Source organism: Filicampus tigris, chromosome 18 (assembly GCF_054856515.1).
Source record: "Filicampus tigris isolate MCC_2025a chromosome 18, RoL_Ftig_1.0, whole genome shotgun sequence".
Classification (NCBI taxonomy): Eukaryota; Metazoa; Chordata; class Actinopteri; order Syngnathiformes; family Syngnathidae; genus Filicampus; species Filicampus tigris.
Window position 1 is genome coordinate 12,426,222 of NC_141234.1, and position 19,085 is coordinate 12,445,306.

Sequence of the window (19,085 nt, forward strand, 5' to 3'; positions counted from 1 at the left end):
AATTTGGCAGGATTATTGACTCCTATGTGATGTGTTGAATTTGCAAGACAATCATTTTATGAACGAGAATTTCTGCACGAGAAACTGCAGTGCTTCTCAATTATTTTCTGTTACGCCCCTTCTAGGAACAAGTAAACATTTTGCGCCCCTACTCTCCACAGTGACTATGAATAATATAATTTGTGTAAGAAATTGTTAAGTACACCTAGGCATAACATTGTGCTTACATTAAAGAAAACAAAAGAAAAAAGACAGAAATATAGATAAACTTTCAACAAAGTATAACTTTATTATGGATGTTTTTTTAGTCTGTAACAGAAAAGGTTTTAATTTCATCAATTTGCCTGCAATTACAAACGTAAAATGAGAGTGCAACTGCCACCTACTGTAGTGGATATGCAACGAGACGGAATGCTATACAGTGACTTTTAAGTACACTTTCCAGTCTGTACTTTTTAACATTTACTGAAGTGTAGGCATTCAATCTTACCACTTGTACTTTTACCAGTCGCTTTTTTTTAACAGATACACAAGTGTAAGTAGGCTACTAATTATACTACTTACTACTTTACTACTTATTATAGTTAGTCAAACAAAATAACTAGAACTAAAATTGAAAAAAACATTTTCATTCACGAAATAAAATAAAAATGAATATGCTTTGGAAAAAACAACAAATTGAAACTACTTACATTTATGAAACAACTTAAAACTAACCATGATTATAGCAAAAATGTATTTTGTTTTCGTCTTTGTCAATTACCATGCATGAGCTTTCAAAGGTCATTATGAATTTATTTCACTCGTATTGTTTACTTTCTTAATAACTTTTTTAAAAATCGACAAATACTCCATGTGTTAAAAAATAGTAAAAACTAAACAAAACCGAATCATTAAAAAAAAATGATACAACTAACAAAGTTGCTATGAAAACTAATGAAAACTAACTGAATTGAAAAAACAAAGCCAAAATCAAAACTTGTTATAATGGAAAAACCCAAACGGTTTAACCCTGCTCTCGAGGTGAGCATTATTACCTTTGTTAGGACCGTCTGCAAAACGTTTTATGCACAGTATCGAAATAATAATCACTGTTAGTAGTTTATTGACGGTCCCTGACGGTTGACTGGCCCCGCCCACTGGAAGGATGGAGTGAGATGGACAGGGAGGGAGACACCGGCTTACGACGTCAAAGGAGTACACAAACGCACACGCTCACACGCACAACCACTACACACTCAACACACGCTCGGAGGATAGGACAGGAGAACCAACAGACTGCCAATTCCCTGCGCTCCACTGAAGGAAACCGAAATACCCATCTGTCCCAACACATTCGCGTTAGCCGGCGAGACATTTGGTTGATTTGTGTCTTTGGAAAGAAGAGGAAAAATCCCGGGAGCGTCACGCAAGAGGGGCGAAAACTCGCTCCTTCCCGAATGAAGGGTTGTTAAATTTGCTTTCAAAAAGGATTTCAAGAGCCACCAGTAGTCAAATGAACTGAATCGTTGAGACTGACCAAGTCTGAGGCGGAAGACAGGAAGACGTCCACTGTTTGCGTCGATTCTTTGCCTAGAGCAGCACCACAGGTAGGATTTCCAACTCTTTCTTTGTTATTGTTTGGTCTCAATTTAGTCCAAACGTGTGAAAAGAAGTCGTCGTTGTTGTCAGCATCTCTTGACAAAGACTCTCCAGCTGTGGTGACACCCACACTGTCATGTTTCTGTTAGGGATTAAATATTGTCATTATTATTACACCGACATCACCATCTGTGAACATGGACGCTCGTATGTTATCAGTATGGATTCCAAATGTTCATATCTTACATTTTCTGCATTTTTATTGCGATAAGTATCAATGCAACATAAATGACAATTGTTGAAGATGTAAATTTCACATTTACATGCAGATATGTTTGTACTATCCCCCCCTAAAATAATGAGACGTTCTCTTTCCACAGATTTGGCAGTAAAGCATCATAAAACATTTCTATATATGGTGCCAATAGGATATGATAGTACCCGACATAATTATAAATCAGTGTTGCTAATGTGGTCTACAGTATAAACAGTGAGTAATATCAGCCCATAGAAATGGAGGTACTGGGTACTCGCCATAAAATGGTTGTAGTTTCTCTATATATTTTTTAAACCTCTTATATCACCCTTCCATCACATGTTGAGTGTTGAAGTTCAAATCCACTGGAATGACAATGTGCATAAATGCAAAATCATAAAAAATATCATTCTCTAGCTACTCCTCCAGCTAATGGCATGAAGGTTTACAATCGCTTTTTTTTTTTTTTTTTTTTTACTGAATCCTCCCATCTGCACCTCCATGCCCAACCTCCTGTTTGCACCTCCTGTGCAGTGTGAAGTCAAGCCCGCAGGCACCTCCTCGCAGCCTCCGCTCAGTGTGTTTGTGTGTTTCTTGCTCCTCCACAGACTCTCAATGAAGGAGCCTGACGCAATCAAGCTCTTCATTGGGCAAATACCCCGAAACCTGGAGGAAAAGGACCTGAAGCCCATCTTTGAGCAATTCGGCAAGATTTATGAGCTGACGGTGATAAAGGACAAATACACAGGGATGCACAAAGGTAAGGGAGGTGGTGAAGTTGAATGTACGGCATTCTGTGTATAAATACGGTCTGTTGGTGGGCTTAGCTGTCATGTCAGATTATATAGATATGACAGTTCACAATATTAGGTACACCTGCGGATTCTAATAATCCATTCAAGATGTGTGTAAAAAAAAAAATATATATATATATATATATATATATTATAGAATCCTATTGCATCATATTCAGAGGTGTTTACTGGAAATTATGTTGCCAGCAGGAATTAAAAAATACGTTTTCACTAAATGTAAAATAGCCATTTAGAATATTTATTTTACCAGGTTGATGTGATTTTTTTTCTCCTGAACCTCAACAGCATCGGCACATGAGGGCGGTTAAACGTCACCTTTATTTTCACACACAATTATAAGCGGTCATCTTTGAGTGGTGAGCGGTGTTTGTTTTTAATAAAATGCATGTGTTTTCTGGTTTTGTCAGAAACTTTTCTCTTTTTTGGGATTTATTCCTGGTTTGTCAACCGGGGCCTATCTAATAGCTTAAAAAATCTTGGTGACGGATGAGGCACACCAGCCCTTGCTATGCACATTTTGAGTGACAAAAAAACCCGGTTATTTTCATTATCATTATTTTCCAAGAGCACTATAATCTTCAAATTTAGAATCACATTAAAAAAAACAAAAAAAACATTTAAATCGAAATAAAATACTCCTGATTTATTTTCCAAACTCACAGAGAGCCCCAGCATGAGGACGATAGAACCACATTTGCCTCTGGAGCCGCAGGTTGCGGACCGCCATCAAAACCGTGCACGATTGTAAATGCGAAGATTTCAACCGTCTTATGAAACACTTCAACAGGTTTCTGGGACCGAACCTAGACAGCCACTCCACCACTTGAGTATAAACCCGTAAAGTACATTCCACAGCTGCTATGATAGACAGAGTAAAGCTGTTAGGTTAATGATTATCCTGGCTGTCATTTCAAATGCAAATCTCAGTGTGGAAAACAGAGGCTTCATATAAATTCACATAAACCATCAGTCACTTGGGAGACTTGTAGGCCAGGTGGTATCGGTCCTCCAACACCTATGACACCTCCTCCGCATATATTTACATATTCATGATTGGTAGGAGCCCGAAAAGGTTAACGAAGGCCGTTTTCTATTATGAGGGACGACATACGTTTAGATCCAGTGGCTTTATATTCAATACCCATAAGTTATTTTGCTCTTAGTTGCAACAGTTTGCCTTATTTCATATGGACAGAAGTATTCAATACACTTATCGATGTATTTATCAATCAATCAGCAGTTGCACAAGAAGCCCTTAATTCCATTGAATCCTAATTTGATGTGGACCAGTCGCTAACTTAAAGAGAAGGAAAGCCCTTTCTGTTTGTTCAACTAGACTGGCCCATTCCTCATTTAGGGTCACCATATTTTGCATGTTTTGGTTTACTGGCGGTATGGACTCTAAAAGAGGAAGTCAACCCAAAACATGTTTTTTTTTTTTTTCCAGAATATGTTCCCAGCAGGCCCACTAGTTGAGACAAGGCATTCGGATTAATATTGTGTTTGTGGAATATGACTTAAGGAGCAAAATCCACACACTTTTAGCCATCTCAAGGGGCGGCCATTTTGTCACTTCTGTTGACTGAAATTGACATCACAGTGTCTCAGGGCTGAGATTGTAGACGTCAGAATTCATTCTACTGCTACCATCAAGAGTTAATTAATTCATTTAATTCATTTTTTGTTTGTTTGTGGAATATGAGTTATGAAGCAAAATCCACCGCTTTTTAGCCATCTCACGGGGCGGCCATTTTGTCACTTCTGTCGACTGACAATGACATCACAACTACTCGGGGCTCAGGTAACGACCAATTACGGCTCAGCTTCAGAGAACACGTCTGCCGAGATTGGTTGTTACCTGAGCCCTGAGACACTGTGATGTCATTTTCAGTTGACAGATGTGACAAAATGGCCGCCCCCTGAGATAGCAAAAAACGGGTGGATTAACTCTACTGATTCCACAAACACAATATTTATGAGAATGCCTGGTTTGGGGAAGTCAACCCAATCATTTTTTTCAAGCTCACTAGTTGAAACAAGGCATTCTGATTAATATTGTGTGTTGTGTTTTGATGTTTACAAAATGGTCCGCCCCCTGAGATGGCTAAAAAGGGGTGGATTTTGCTGCTTAACTCTGATTCCACAAACGCAATATTTATCAGAATGCCGTGGGCCAACCAGTGGGCCTGCTCGGAACATATTCTTGAGAAAATAAATGTTTTGCATGACTTCCTCTTTAAGTGGAATCTTTTAACAAGCCAAATTATTAGTAACATCTTGACCAATCTATGACAGTTGGGAACATTTTGAAATCACAGATGGATAGGAATTATAGGTCCCAAATGGTCTAGACATTTGGTCACCATACATTTTTTATTTATTATTGTCGTCCATTGTCCATTTTTTGTACTGTATGTGGTAAATAAATTAAAAAAAAATAAAACGTGTTGTGTAAGGGGATTTTTACAATATTATTTTTTTTAATGTTTTCCTATGACATTTTACTGCTCATAACAAAATTGCTAAACCGAAAACTCGTCTGATGACGATGACCCTAAGCTACAGTAAGCCTGTATATGCTAACGTCCCGAAGAATGTTTGTGCTCAATCCGTATGACATGACACGCCCAGTACTGACATTACACATTGAGTAGCACACAAATTTGACATTCAAATGACACGAGTTTAACATTTGCTGATCTCCCTCTACTTGTCCTCGTTTCCAGGATGTGCCTTCCTGACATACTGCGCACGTGAGTCGGCCCTCAAAGCCCAGAATGCACTGCACGAGCAGAAGACACTGCCAGGGGTGAGTGGTGCCTTTGTCTTTTTGGGCCGTGCCAGCTCACATACACGTAAAAACAACGACAACAACAAAAAAAAAAAAAAGACTCAGACAGTCCCAGAGTGACGCAAGGGGAAAACTAACCGCGTTTGACTTGGACACCCCCAACTTCCTCTTAAGCAGATAAGCTCCAATCAAAGGTCAAAGGAAGCTGCTCACCCTCTTATGTTTCGCACGGGATGCAGGCAACATGCATCCATGCACTTTTTCGACACGTCAGTGCCGCGAGGCATATTTATGTGTGTCTCTTTCAACATGGCGCCTCCTTCCAAATTGGAATCAAAGTAGCTATATTAGCATAGCCAGGCAGCAGGTGTGCCAACATCTCCAGAGCTAAATATGACATGACAGCCACGTCTCTATAATAAGCCACTATATGAGAGATGAGGCGACAAGGCGAGGGATGACTGAGACTGAGCGCACACCCAACTTGCCGTTGCTTCCTCTTTTACTAACAAGACTTTATAACCCCCCCACACACACACAACTATTTCCTTTTTGTTATTTTGGTGGGAATTGACATCCTTCAGTTCTTTTTTCAACCTTTCCTCCTCTTGAATGTCCGTCTAAAGGCTTGTTCTACTTTTTGTTTTTTCATTTTACCAAAAGCTGATGACTCATTTAAAATAAAAATCAATTTCTATTCATTTATATTGTCATGATCAATTTCTGGTTTAGTAATACTGTATACAGTGGTGCTCCAAGAAGTTTACTGTCAAACTAGCTTTGCCGTTGGAAAGTCCGTTTAGCTTAATGCTAATGGACAATGCAAAACGCCATTGACATGCTAACAATTAGCATCAATATTTGCAGTTTTAGAAGCAACAGATATTTGAACACAAACGGTGGCGCGACACATATAGACAGATAATAAATAAACACTCACTGGCATGGCTAATATTACAGTATCTTACAGAGTCACTTAATGTAAAAGTACAGTCGACCCGTGCTATTCATTCGGGATAGAGATGGGGCCGACCCACGAAAATCTGTGTGTAATTGTTGCACATTGTAATAATGCATTGCGAAAGATTCGTTTATTTAATTCTTTTAACAAACCCAAGAATTCTTCCAAAACCGCTGACAAACTATACATTTTCCACGACAAATGGAGGGTAAATGGTGTGGGGTGGGGAGCCATCAAGGAAAAAATAAAAATACAAAAACATGAAAAAAAACCCCCACAAATTATTGATAATAAAATGTTTTTTTAATTCACGGATATGCAAATCCACGGGTGACGAACCACAAGTATGCGGGGGTTGACTATCCTATTCTTTTTATTTATTTATGCAAGACTGTATTATACTGCCTCCTGGTGGCCAAGGCGGTAACACCAGAAAGAGCAGCACAATGAATTGGATTGTAGCATTAAATCAGGATGCACAAGCTTTTTAATCCTTTACGTTTTACATAATTACTTGTTAATACTCTCTTATATAGAGCACTCTTTTTACTTATTAAAAAACACAAACATTTTTTTGGGGGGGGGTGGGGGGGGGGGGGGGGGGGCCGGAACATATTTATGACTTGACTTCCACTTCAAATGTTATAACAGGTAATAAAGTTCAGGCATATGCAGGTGGTGGGTGTCTACGAAGATGTACAAGAAATGGTTGATCCAAATTAGCATTGTTCAGCCTTGGTGGAGGTCCACTCGTGCAATTGTAGCTGTATCTATTTATTTACTTGTCACTAGGGGAGTGTTATTATAAACGCAGGCCGTTGCCTATTTTGGTATTTTGGGAGCAGTTTGACAGGGCAGGCTGCTAGTATGGTTGTGACAAAACTAATCCCATTGTTAGCGTGACAGTAGTGTGACCTTCCTGACCTCTCGTAGGGGATCAGCAGGTCCCGTGGCTAAAGTCCCCCAACCCCCCCTCCTCTCCCTGCTCGTCTATCTTTTTACTCTACCAGCCCAACATGTCTTCCCTCTCAAATGTCCGGAACAAGCTTCTGTGTTCGCTAACCCACCACCCCTCCCCCTCCCCCTTTTGTCTCTGCTTAAAAAAGAGACTAAACCATCTTATTAGCTCTACACAGGCCAGACCTCCTCACTCCTGCTCCCAGCTGTGGCGTAATTGTCATCTAATTGCACCTACACTGCCTAAGAATAATGGACTCGGGCATCTCATGGCCAGGCCTGTGCAACAACAACAACAACAACAACAACAACAAAAAAAACATGGATGCAATTACAGAACCGAGGGGGAACGCACACCTGAATATAGAATACTGTGAGCTATGTTTTCAAAGCTGTTCTCTTTGCTGGTAAATAATAGAACACGCTCCTCGCTATTTCACTGATTTAGAAACTAATGTCGTAATTTTTTTTTTCCTTTAAAATAAATTAAATGGTACATTAGGTAGTAATTACAAAAGTAATGTGTCTTTCATTAGCTTGGCAATCCTCGGTTACTTACTGCAGTTTGACGCTACTATAATCTACAATCCCAATAATAAACAAATACTGACTGTGTCAATAAAGTATTGGTAGCTTTGCAAAAAAAATGAATTTTCACTTCCATTGCAAGTCATATGGTAAAGAAAGTGTTTTGTTTATCTGTTGATATGGGGAATAGTACAGTATTGTAAAACAAGTACGTCAACAGTCCAGTGCAGAGAGAGAAAATCATTTCCTCTGAAAGAATTGGACAAAGTGTTTTTGTTTGTTTGTCATTGGCCAATGAGCATTGAAGTTCTGCGAGATGGTAGGAATGAATCAAATCAGTGGTATTACGATTCGATTCAATATGGTCCGGCTCAGTCCGAGAGGGTATGACGCAATTACTTTTTTGTTGTCATTTTAATTTGCCATTTTTTTTCTAAGAGATGTATCTCTAATAAAAGATGATTTGATACGTATCTCAGGATATTTCAAAGTTGAACGATTCGTTATGGTTCGATTCGATTCACTCGTATCTTTTAAATTTAAAAACGATTTTACGTTTCAAATCATTATTTGTTGACCCCTAGTATATGTACATATCGTCGCTGTCATGTGAAAAACACCTATCTCCATTTTTTTTCATTTTCTTATTTTTACATGATTAATGTACAGACATCGCATTAAAGTGAAAATTAAAAAAGTTTCCAAAATCGGAGATAAGTGTTTTTCACAGGACAGTGGACGATATATCCATCCATATAGATCTACATATATATAGTGCTTTTTTTTAAAAACTAATTAATCGGAAAATTTTCTATAATTGATCGCAATTAATCGCATTTTTCATCGACTATTTTTTTACGAAGCTTGGACCCGATATTTACTTTACTTGAGTAAAATCTTGAAATTGATGTGGGAAAAAAAAAGTATATTTCGATTCAAAGACTGTTCTAATAGCTTTCTTTGAACCTTGAATACGATGCTTTATCTGTTGAACAATACACCAAAGACGTACAACTAATATGGTATATGAATTTGGCTTTGCAAGATGTGCACATTATTTTGGCATTATCCAAAGAGACACTCAAGCAACTTTTTAAAGCAAAACTACGTAAAAGTCCGACTTTGCAGTGACTCTCCTCTAAGTTTGGCTGCACAGTGAACAGAGGTGCAGAGCTGCTACAGGAAGTAAATAAAAACGGAGTAAATTTTTTTTTAGTGCGTCATGAAATTGAAATGAATCTCCATAGTCTATGGAAATAATTAATCTCTATAGTCAATGGTTTAATTTTGACAGCCCCAATATAAATAAATAAATAAATATAAATATATATATATATATATATATATATATATATATATATATATATTAGGGGTGGGAATCTCTTGGTACGTCACAATTCAATCCAATTCCGATTCAGAGTCCCATGATTCGATTCAATTCACATTTAGAGGCCTGTGATTTGATTGGATTCTGATTCTGATGCATCACTACATTGGCTTACATTTTATTTTTTTATAGATTTAGAATTTATTTTCATATACCGGTATATTTTTTATTTTTTAATTTTTTTATATATTTCATAGTCCATGCAAATCACTGGTACCTTTTTAAAAACAAAAAAATCTCAAGGAAGATCAATGATTTATATTTCACACTTTGACTCTGCGCTCGTATGAGGCTTTGCTTGCTCCGCCATCTTGTCACGTACTAGCTTAGCCTAACACAGACATCTGACGTACAAACGCACTTAATCACTTACGGGTGCTTTTAGTTTTTTAAATTTAAACTTTAAATATTGATTATTAATATGTATGAATCGATTCAGGATCTTTTTAATACGCCGAACGATGCATCGAAAAAACGATTAGCGTTCCCACCACCGTATGTACAGTATATACTGGGGATATATATTTTTAATCTATCCATCATTACCTCCCATAACGTCATTGTATCGTTGCTTAAAAGTCAATTACACTTGAAGGCGGACCCTAGCAGCCAAATAAACCATGCTCATAATCATTCTTTGCACTGCTTTAAATCCAATTTACTTGCCCCACCGCTGGTATTTTATGGCGTTTATCATATGGTGGGGTTTAAGCCTCGTGCTTACAATACATTAGAGAGTCTCAACAACCCCCAACACGAACAAGTCGAGGCTGACAGATGGCAAACAACAGCACCTGGCCTTGTGTTTCATTTCAGGTGAGAGCGTGTGAATCTACAAGTGCGGTTGAGAAAGCCCGAGAGTGGGGAGGTCTCGTCCTATTCTGGACGTTTGTGTCGCGCAAACACATGTTTATCCCACGTTAAGAGAAGCCATTATCGAGCAGCAATGCCATTTGTCACTGTTGGGCGAGCCGGTCGACCACATATTGTCTCTTCTCTGCTCCATTAGAAACGCCATATATTGCCCTCCATCAAAAGTCACTTAACTGAATTAATATTTGCTGCAATGCCCCGCTCTTCATTTTAAATGCAATCACTTTTAAATCATGTGACGAGCGAGAACGCGTTGCGTTTGTGTGCGCGCGTGTGTGTGCGCGAGGGGGGAAGGGAAGGTGGGCAGGTGTTCACACTAACACAGTTTAATGAGGGATGTATCGCTTTTGTGTCTGTGCCCCTTTGCTTTTGTGTAGCGCGCACGCATCCCAAGTGACGAGCACGCTCATTCATAGATAAGGGTAGATGGAGGTTGCATTATGGGATGCCTTTCCTCACGGCGCACTGTGCGAGTGCGTTTGAGCCGTCCATATGAGAGCTAAGCTACATCGGAGTGGAACGTGTGACTAATTGTGACGTAGTCAGCCATAAGCATCCAGACGGAGCAGAGGGGGGGGGGGGGGGGGGGGGGGGGTTATCAATAGTCTAAAATAAATACCTAAGTATAGCACAGCCTTTTTATGGCACGACCACACCATATGACATGATGATTTATTGATTTTTTTTTTCTATACAGGCAAAGGCAAAACACTTTTAGGTTCAACACATCAGCTCCGTAGTACGCGTGAATATTCAGATACAAAGACAAGGCAGGGCTGTGACATCAAGAAAGGTCACTTGTCAATCTGCGGCGACTGTAAAGATGAACGCCGATTGGATTTAAGAAGGCTGAACACGGGCGGGTGTGAACTCGAAGTGAAATTGGGCACACAAAGGGGGCGGGCTACGTGCTGGAAATGATGAAATATTTGACAAAATGAACAGCGGGTTGCAATATGGGTGACGGTGTGGGGGGGGGGACATGCATTGAGGCAGTGTGTTTATCAGCTTAAATACAGACATCTGTTACTGAGAAATAGTGTGTTTTGGGGTTGGTGGGGGTGGGGGGGGGGTTGTGTGCGCGTGCAAGGGATTCACACAAAAGCGGAAGGGGGATGTGGCGGGGCTCTTGGAACGTTGGCATTAGGCTGGTAATCTAAAGTGCGTGTGTCTACGCATTGCACGGTAGAGTTCTCATGGCATAAAGAAGATCCAGTTGAAAATGAGCAGAGTTATCCGTACTCACATACCGGTACTGTACTTTTGTGAGGGAAATCTGTCCAACACTCCTCTCTGCTCCACTGAGTCGAATCAAACAGCAGCTGACATGAATATTTAACAGACTGAAGAGACGATAGTTTTCTTCTATTAAGGAAGTTATTTTTCATTACGGTTTGTTTACAGGCGCACGCTAAGGTTGAGCACAATCTGATACTGAGCCTTCAATTTGTTTGTGTTTCAAAAATGTTTTTTCCCCGTAGTAGGAAATAATGGAAAATAATGGAAATCGACATAAAGGGTTACCAAATTACTATTTGGTCCAGTCGGACAAAAAGACGGACGGCGGAGGGGTGCCCCGGTCGGAAGACGATAAACGGATCGATAAAGCCGCATACACTATTTGTTTGCGTTATTGTTGTAATCTAATGTATGATTTACTGATTCTGTTTACGCCGTACTTGTTTGGGAAAATTTTGTGAAGTTGTCGTAGTGAACGCTTAAAAGACTGCGAGTCAAAGTTGAGTAAGTTAACAACTCTAATTGAAGTAGATAAAAAGTCTTTCAATTCATTTTTTTTTTTTTTTAGCATAAAATAAAATAAAATAGATAAATTAAATCAATCAGACTACATTTATGTTTAATAAATCAGATATATTTTTTTGTGATACAGAGTAATTTATTGCTTGTATTTAAAATAATGAAAAATAATTGTCTATTAAATCACAATATTGATATTATAATTAGGGATTTAACGATTCACTCAAACCCCGATTCGATTTTCGATTTGCAGTTTCCGATTTTCGATTGATTCTTTCAAAATCGCGACCATGCTTGTCTCTGTGCGCTAGTGTGGTGCAGCGGCCATCCACAAACGCAATACGCAAATATGTTTGGTGCAAGCGCACAATTCGATCTACACATTCAAAATGTGCTATGCATCTGGAATGGAAAAAAAAATTAATGACATAATTTTTTTGCTAAATTAGTATATTAATGAAGTAGGTATGTTATTTCTTTTGTTAGGTGTTGCTGTATGGGACTTGCGAGTGCTGAGATGTCCGGGTTCGATTCACCTCGATTCGAATCGATGAATCGGTTTGACAATACAATTATTTTTCAAAATCCTTCAGCCCTAGTCAATGGGTGTATTTTGTAGTGATGTAGAACTGCACTGCATATTGAAAATAGTTTCGACTTTTTGGCATTTGCATCAAAGCAAGAGCAAAAATCGGTGACGATTTCGAGTCACCATATCATGATAACGATCATCATCATCAGCATGAAAAGAAATACTCTCCTGCAGCACTCGGCAAAAATGGGAAGCTAATGTAAGCGCAGAGACCTCCTCTTCGCATATTGCACTTGAGAACGTAAACAGTGAAGAACCTGGGCAGCGTGATGTCATTTGAATATAAATGGCGATATGACGCAGCTCTCATTGTAGCTCTACATCGAAATACAACCAAATGAGTGACGTTGTACAGTCTGGAGCTGCGTGCACAACCATCCAAACTCCGTGGGATTATTGGAGATTCACCCCCCCCCCACAATTGAAAGTTGATCTTTTCCAGTGATATGACTCTTAAACCTCCCGGCTTTGATTGTGATCTGATTTTGACTGGAGAATGAACGTCCATGAGCATTAGACCACAGTGATGCAGCAGATTTGATGCTCCGGACTGACTCGAGTGATTGAATATTATCGAACCGTGCGCTGACGATCTGTCGGTCTGGTTGACATCTGGGCTTTGTCACAGAAGCCCGATTTACGGTACTGCTCTTGCTCCCGCGTGTGTACAACAATAACCGGGGGCACTAATGCATCCCTTGCCCCCCCCCCCTCCGTCTTCCATGCTTCATTCCAATCTTCACACGACCTTCCGCCGGCGTGTTTATCACCTTTTATACTTGCATTTTCCTACGTGAAGATATCAATTTCCACCCGCGCCTTGTCTTTCTCCCTGGAGTGTGTCGACAAGGATGGAGACGCAAAAGCGGCAGGGACAGGGGAGGAAGCGAGCGGGGAGGGAGGGGGAGGTGGCAGGTTGATTATGGTCGCAGGTCTCGTTGCCTGGAGACAGCTGGGACAAGGGATGCCAGGTTGCTAAGCGACCCGCCGCGATGCAATGGCCAGCGCCGCTATGCGATGGAGCAGAGTGGAGGGAGGGCGATGGAAGGAAAAATTGTCTTTGTGCCCCGCAGCCCCACCCCTCTAAACACTCGCCCCAACCCACCTCCCGAGTCTGCCTCCGCGCCGTAAACGCTCTTGAAAGAGCAAAGGCGATCCACCGATATTAGCCATTCAGAGCATCCAGACGCAAAATGGAAGAGAACGGAGGCGAGAAAGATGCGACACAGGCGGAAAGAAGTCCGATTTCCACCCGCTCTCCCCCGTAATAGAAAGGGAAGAAAAACGTGACTGCAAAGTGACGCCCAAGAGGATGAACATTTGCTTGGTGTTGGGCTTTTATGATCAGAAACTGTGATATGATTGGAGAATCTGTGGACGTAATAATCCCGGCAAAATCCCCTGCGCGTCAAAATGATGTCACATGTGGACAGTGCGTACTTAGGAGAGGATGCCAAGGGAAGATGGAGCGGTGTGCGTTGGGCCCTTGTGATCGATGAATATAGAACAACAGCGCGTGTGTAGTGCGCGGTGTGATGCTGACGAGGTCTCGGCACCATATTTTTGTAAACAAGCCGTACAGCGGAGGGGAGGGGGAGGTAGCAACGGGAGGAGGAGGAGGGAAAAGGTTGTAAAATGTGTTAGTGATGAAGGCTCGGAGGGAGATCTGCTCTCAAGGCTAACATTCAACAGGCACAAATCTGTATGCCCCCCCCACCCCCCGCCCCGCAAATGCCATTTTCTTCCCCACCCTCCTTTTCCACACAAATCTAATCCTCCACCTCCCGATTCCCGACCCATAAACACCCTTTGTCCTCTTTCATTTGTTTGTCTCTCATCTCCTTGGCGTGCTGTTTACCTGATGGGCCGGTGGTCCTCATCGCAGGTGTTGTCATGGCGATGGCCAATGCGAGCGAGGTAGTCATCCGAGCCCGGGGGCCGGTTGCCGTGCCGATGTGGAGTGGCTCAGCCTCGATGGCCTCCACTTCTCGCTGTTGTCCCTCTTGTATATTTGGATTTCTATCTTGCGGGGCCATCTGCTGCGCCGGTCTTATCGCTGCCATCGCGGCCGTCACTGTTTGCCACCACCGGCGTTTAAACATGACACTGGAAATGATGATGTTGCACTAATCGGATCCCATTTCGCCCTACTTTTTGGTTGGAATTCTCTTTTTCATGTTAGCTATGGTAATGATGAAAACAAGGTTCGATTCCTATCAAGTCCACCGATATATAGTTGTCTTCAGTTTTGCCAATTTAGAGATATCCTCGCTGTATTTTGTGACTTTTCCAACCATTCTAGAAGCTATTTTTCCCCCCTGAAATAACAAATAGCACCAACGCTAACTCTGCTCCTCATGTTACCAACATTCTTATTTCTTGCATGGCGGAGGTAAGGGTAACTGAATCTTCCCTGGTAATGGTTTGGGAGTCCTAACTAAGAACGACGGAAATGAGTTAGTGGCTTGTGCTCATGATGCCAGCACACTTTAAAAACTTTTATTATGGATTTTTTCTCTCTCTCTCTCTCTCTTTCTCTCTCTCTCTCTCTCTCTCTCTCTCTCTCTCTCTCTCTATATATATATGTATGTATGTGTATGTATATATGTACACATACATATGTATGTATACATACATATATATATACATACATATATATACATACATATATATATATACATACACACACATATATATACATACACATATATATATACATACACATACATATATGTACACATACATATATATACATATACACATATATATATACATATATATACACATATATATATATATATATATATATATATATATATATATATATATATATATATATATATATATATACACACACACTCACACATATATTGATATTTGAAGAGAAATAATGACTCACTGCACTTTGGAAGCTTCACAACCTGGTCCCTCACTCAAACGAATGGCAGACTAAATAAAAGATGGTCTCATTGCCTAGCTATTTTCAAAATTTTCCCGCCATAAGTCAACCGTCAGCAAAACGGGCGTCCATCAGTCACGGAGACGAACCGGTCCGTCACGTGGATGGAATGCCCAACTCTCATATACTGTATAAAACTATATACACTTTATATCAGTGCATATAGTTCATGTACACAATGATCATAAAATATTTGCTTTGTCATCATTGAAAGTCTCTCACTGGCCACAGATTGTACAAAGCAAACATCAGCTAATTAAATCTGCCCCCCAAAACAAATCCAATAACCTTAAATCGGAAGTCAACCCAAACCTTTTTTTTTTTCAAGATTATGTTCCATAAACATTGCGTTTGTGGAATAAGTGTTAATCCACTCGTTTTTAGCCATCTCTGGGGCGGTCGTTTTGTCTTCTATCGAGTGGTGTAACGGTACACGTGGGTGTATTAATACATTTCGGTATGGCATGTTCGGTTCTGTCCACTTATTAGCGCGAGTTTACACACGGGCCCTATTGACTGTTGCGTGCGGGAGACGAGACTGGCGGCACAACAGTGAGAGCCAGAAAAGAGTCAGAACTCGAAGGTCCCCGCGTAAACTGCGGTCTCCTGTTTGGGAACATTCTGGCTGTCCTGTTAAAATCGCAGATGGGGAAATGTACGTGGTTGAGTCCGAAAGTTGTGTGCCGACATTGCTCCATGAGATGGGCGGCAGGTAGCACGTCTAACATGCACGACATCATCCGATTGAATGTTTCTTAGACGAGGGAGCAAAAACGTCAAACTTAAATAGCGAGATTTACCATATTGTAGTGTATTCCAGGAACACGCCGTCAGACGTAGGTTAATTATCACGTTTTTAATCGAAGTACAACTGCTCGCGCTCTTCTTTCTTCGCTGCCCCACTCACTTGCCGTACGATGCATTCATGAACCGCGGAAACATCACAACTAAGCAAAACACAAATCCGACCACAACACAGATAACCCAATTCGTTACAATATGCTGTTGAACATTCAAAGAATTCAATGCCTAACAAGTGTATACAATTTCATAAAGACTTTAAAAAAAAATCATTATAAAAAGAGTTTTAATTAGGTTAGCAATAATTGTACCTGTTATTTTATGTATTTTTTCACCACAAAAAGTGTATATATGTACTGTAATGACAACTTAGCTTTAACTTGAATACTTACATGTGTCATAGGCTGTTGCTACTGAGTGTTTAAAGATTTCAGTGTCTTAATAGTTTACAAAATCAAGAGATCTTTATTGTTAGTGTATTTTTTATTCTGGTGTAATTTCTTAGAATATCACCCGAATGGTTTGCTTTTATTTATTTATTTATTTTTTCGAAAAAAAAAAAAGTACAGTTTACTTGTCATCTTTTCAAAATAAACATATTAAAAAAAAAAAAATCATTTTTTATACCGAAAATATACCGAACCGAAGTTTCCAAAAAAACCGAACTGAACCGAAACGTGATTTAGCGTACCGTTACATCCCTAACAAACCCCAAACAACAACCAATCATGGCTCAGATTCAGAACACAGGTCAGCTGTGATTGGTCGTTGTGAGCAGTTGTGATGTCATTTTCAGTCGACAGAAGACAAAATGGCCACCCCCGGAGATGGCTAAAAATGAGTGCATTTTGCTGCTTAACTTATATTCCACAAACGCTAAATTAATCAGAATGCCGTGTTTCAACTACTGGGCCTGCTGGGAGCATATTCTTGAAAACAGATATTTTGGTGTTGATTTCCGCTTAAAAATGATTTCTGCCTATTTAACTAAGTATAAATTATAGTGACATAGGCCTATGTATCATAGCTGATTGCATCTTCAAATTCATTATTTCAATGTCCTAAATGTGAAAAATACAATGACTGAGTATCGGATAATGTATATTTGCGAAGAAATTTAGCCGGTTGTTCAACAGCACATAGACAGTAGAAATGTTACGTCTGTATTGGGCAGTGGACTTGACAAGTCGCCTACGCGGTAAAGATGGCAGCCACCAGTATTTCCACGTATTACTATAATGTCCTGTTCTGTGACATGGCTTTAAGTGGTCCAGCACGCACAGAATCGGAGGTAATTGATGTCGAAGCAAACAGTGGGCGAGGAGACAATTGGTCGAGGCTTTTAAGATCCCACCAACAACAACACTGCATGGGGCTTAATTGAAATTCACCACATCGGTTTGTGACTATTCAGATGGGCATGAAATAAACACAAAGGCCACAAAGGCAGGTGTCCTCACAAACAATGCTCCCTCTAGGCTGTGCGCGTGTGCGCATGAACAAATAATTCAAACCCTGAGCTGTAATGGCATTTTCCATTTTCATATTTGCCTCATACAAAGAAATTGAACTCTTTATTGGGCACGTGTGGTTGACAGAGCGGGAAGAAAAATGTGTTCAAAAAAGATGGTGAAAAGTGTGGAAGCATTTCAGGCTGAAATACGCACCGTAAAGACACCCACTAGCTTCATTTTGGCTATAATCGGTATAATTGGTTACGCCTGTAGCACATGATGTTGGAAATAAAAAGGGGGAGTCAACCCAGACATATTTTTTTCAAGAATATGTTCTATGCAAGCCCACTAGTTGAAACAAGGTCTATATTGTGTTTGTGGAGAAAGAGTTAATCCACCCGTATTTAGCCATCTCAGGGGGCGGCCATTTTGTCACTTCTGTCCACTGAAAATGACATCACAACATACCCAGGGCTCAAGGAACGACCAATCACAGCTCACCTGTTTTCTGAAGCTAACCCGATCAACTGTGATGTCACTTTTCAATCGACAGCAAGTGACAAAATGGCCGCCGCCTGAGATGGACAAAAACGGTTGATTTTGCTACTTAACTCACATTCCACAAACGCACTATTGATCAGAATGACGTGCTTTGATTAGTGCGTCTACATAGAACATATTCTTGGAAAGAACATTTTGGGGTTGACTTTGACCCCTTTTAAAACGAACAAAAATAGCTACGATGTATTTGACAAACATAGTCAGAGCCCCCGAACCCCCCCCCCCCCCCCCCCCCGCCCCCCAAAATCTAAATTTTGACGAATATATACTTTGAATATTTTGAAATTTAAGAAAATTCACACATTTAATGGACAGGGTATTTTGGGCTAATTCACAACATAAAAAGTGGCATAAAATCCTCAATCCTTGACCAATCCTTAGAAACTCAAGCTCATTTTTTTGGTGCTACAAATCTCTATCCAAAGATATCCTCTATTTTAAGATATTGTTGTGTTGATATTTGTTGTAAAATACCTACATTGTGTAACTTATTTTGAGCTCAAGTTTTGGAAAACTGTGATGTAGTTTTGTCTGATGTTGCTTTACGAATGCTCAAACTCATGGAAAAAAAACGGAGAGAACATTGCTCACAAATACCGCTAAGGATGATGACTTTGTATCCGTGAGCGTAGAAGGGATTAACTCCACAAATTTGGCTTTTGCGTGTGTGTGTTTTTAGAACCAGAATTTGAAGTTAGAATATTGTAGGAAAGTGCTATCCACATCTCTACCCTGGCTTCACAACAAAAGTGACTACGTACATTCGGGACCTTGCTCAAGGGCACCAAGACCATACTGAGGAAGCAGACAA

General features: G+C 40.2%; 1 protein-coding gene and 1 long non-coding RNA gene across 4 annotated transcripts in view; one reads left to right on the forward strand and one right to left on the reverse strand.

The window, feature by feature from the left end:
* Positions 1–735: 735 nt before the first annotated feature.
* LOC147132585 (uncharacterized) lies at positions 736–16,364 on the reverse strand. Its single transcript, XR_015081967.1, has 3 exons — positions 16,259–16,364; positions 14,358–14,573; positions 736–1,723 (listed from the first exon to the last, which is right to left on the reverse strand). It is a non-coding gene; the product is annotated as an uncharacterized LOC147132585 (long non-coding RNA).
* celf3a (cugbp, Elav-like family member 3a) overlaps positions 1,179–19,085 on the forward strand; it is a 31,987-nt gene continuing 14,080 nt past the window's right edge. For all 3 annotated transcript variants that reach the window (XR_015081966.1, XM_086013643.1, XM_086013644.1), the window contains exons 1-3: positions 1,179–1,589; positions 2,446–2,597; positions 5,379–5,461. Coding sequence is in view for 2 of the 3 variants with exons in the window: in XM_086013643.1 (XP_085869769.1) it covers positions 2,453–2,597; positions 5,379–5,461 (228 nt within the window). In the remaining variant the exon portion in view is untranslated. The remainder of the gene's footprint in view (positions 1,590–2,445; positions 2,598–5,378; positions 5,462–19,085) is intronic.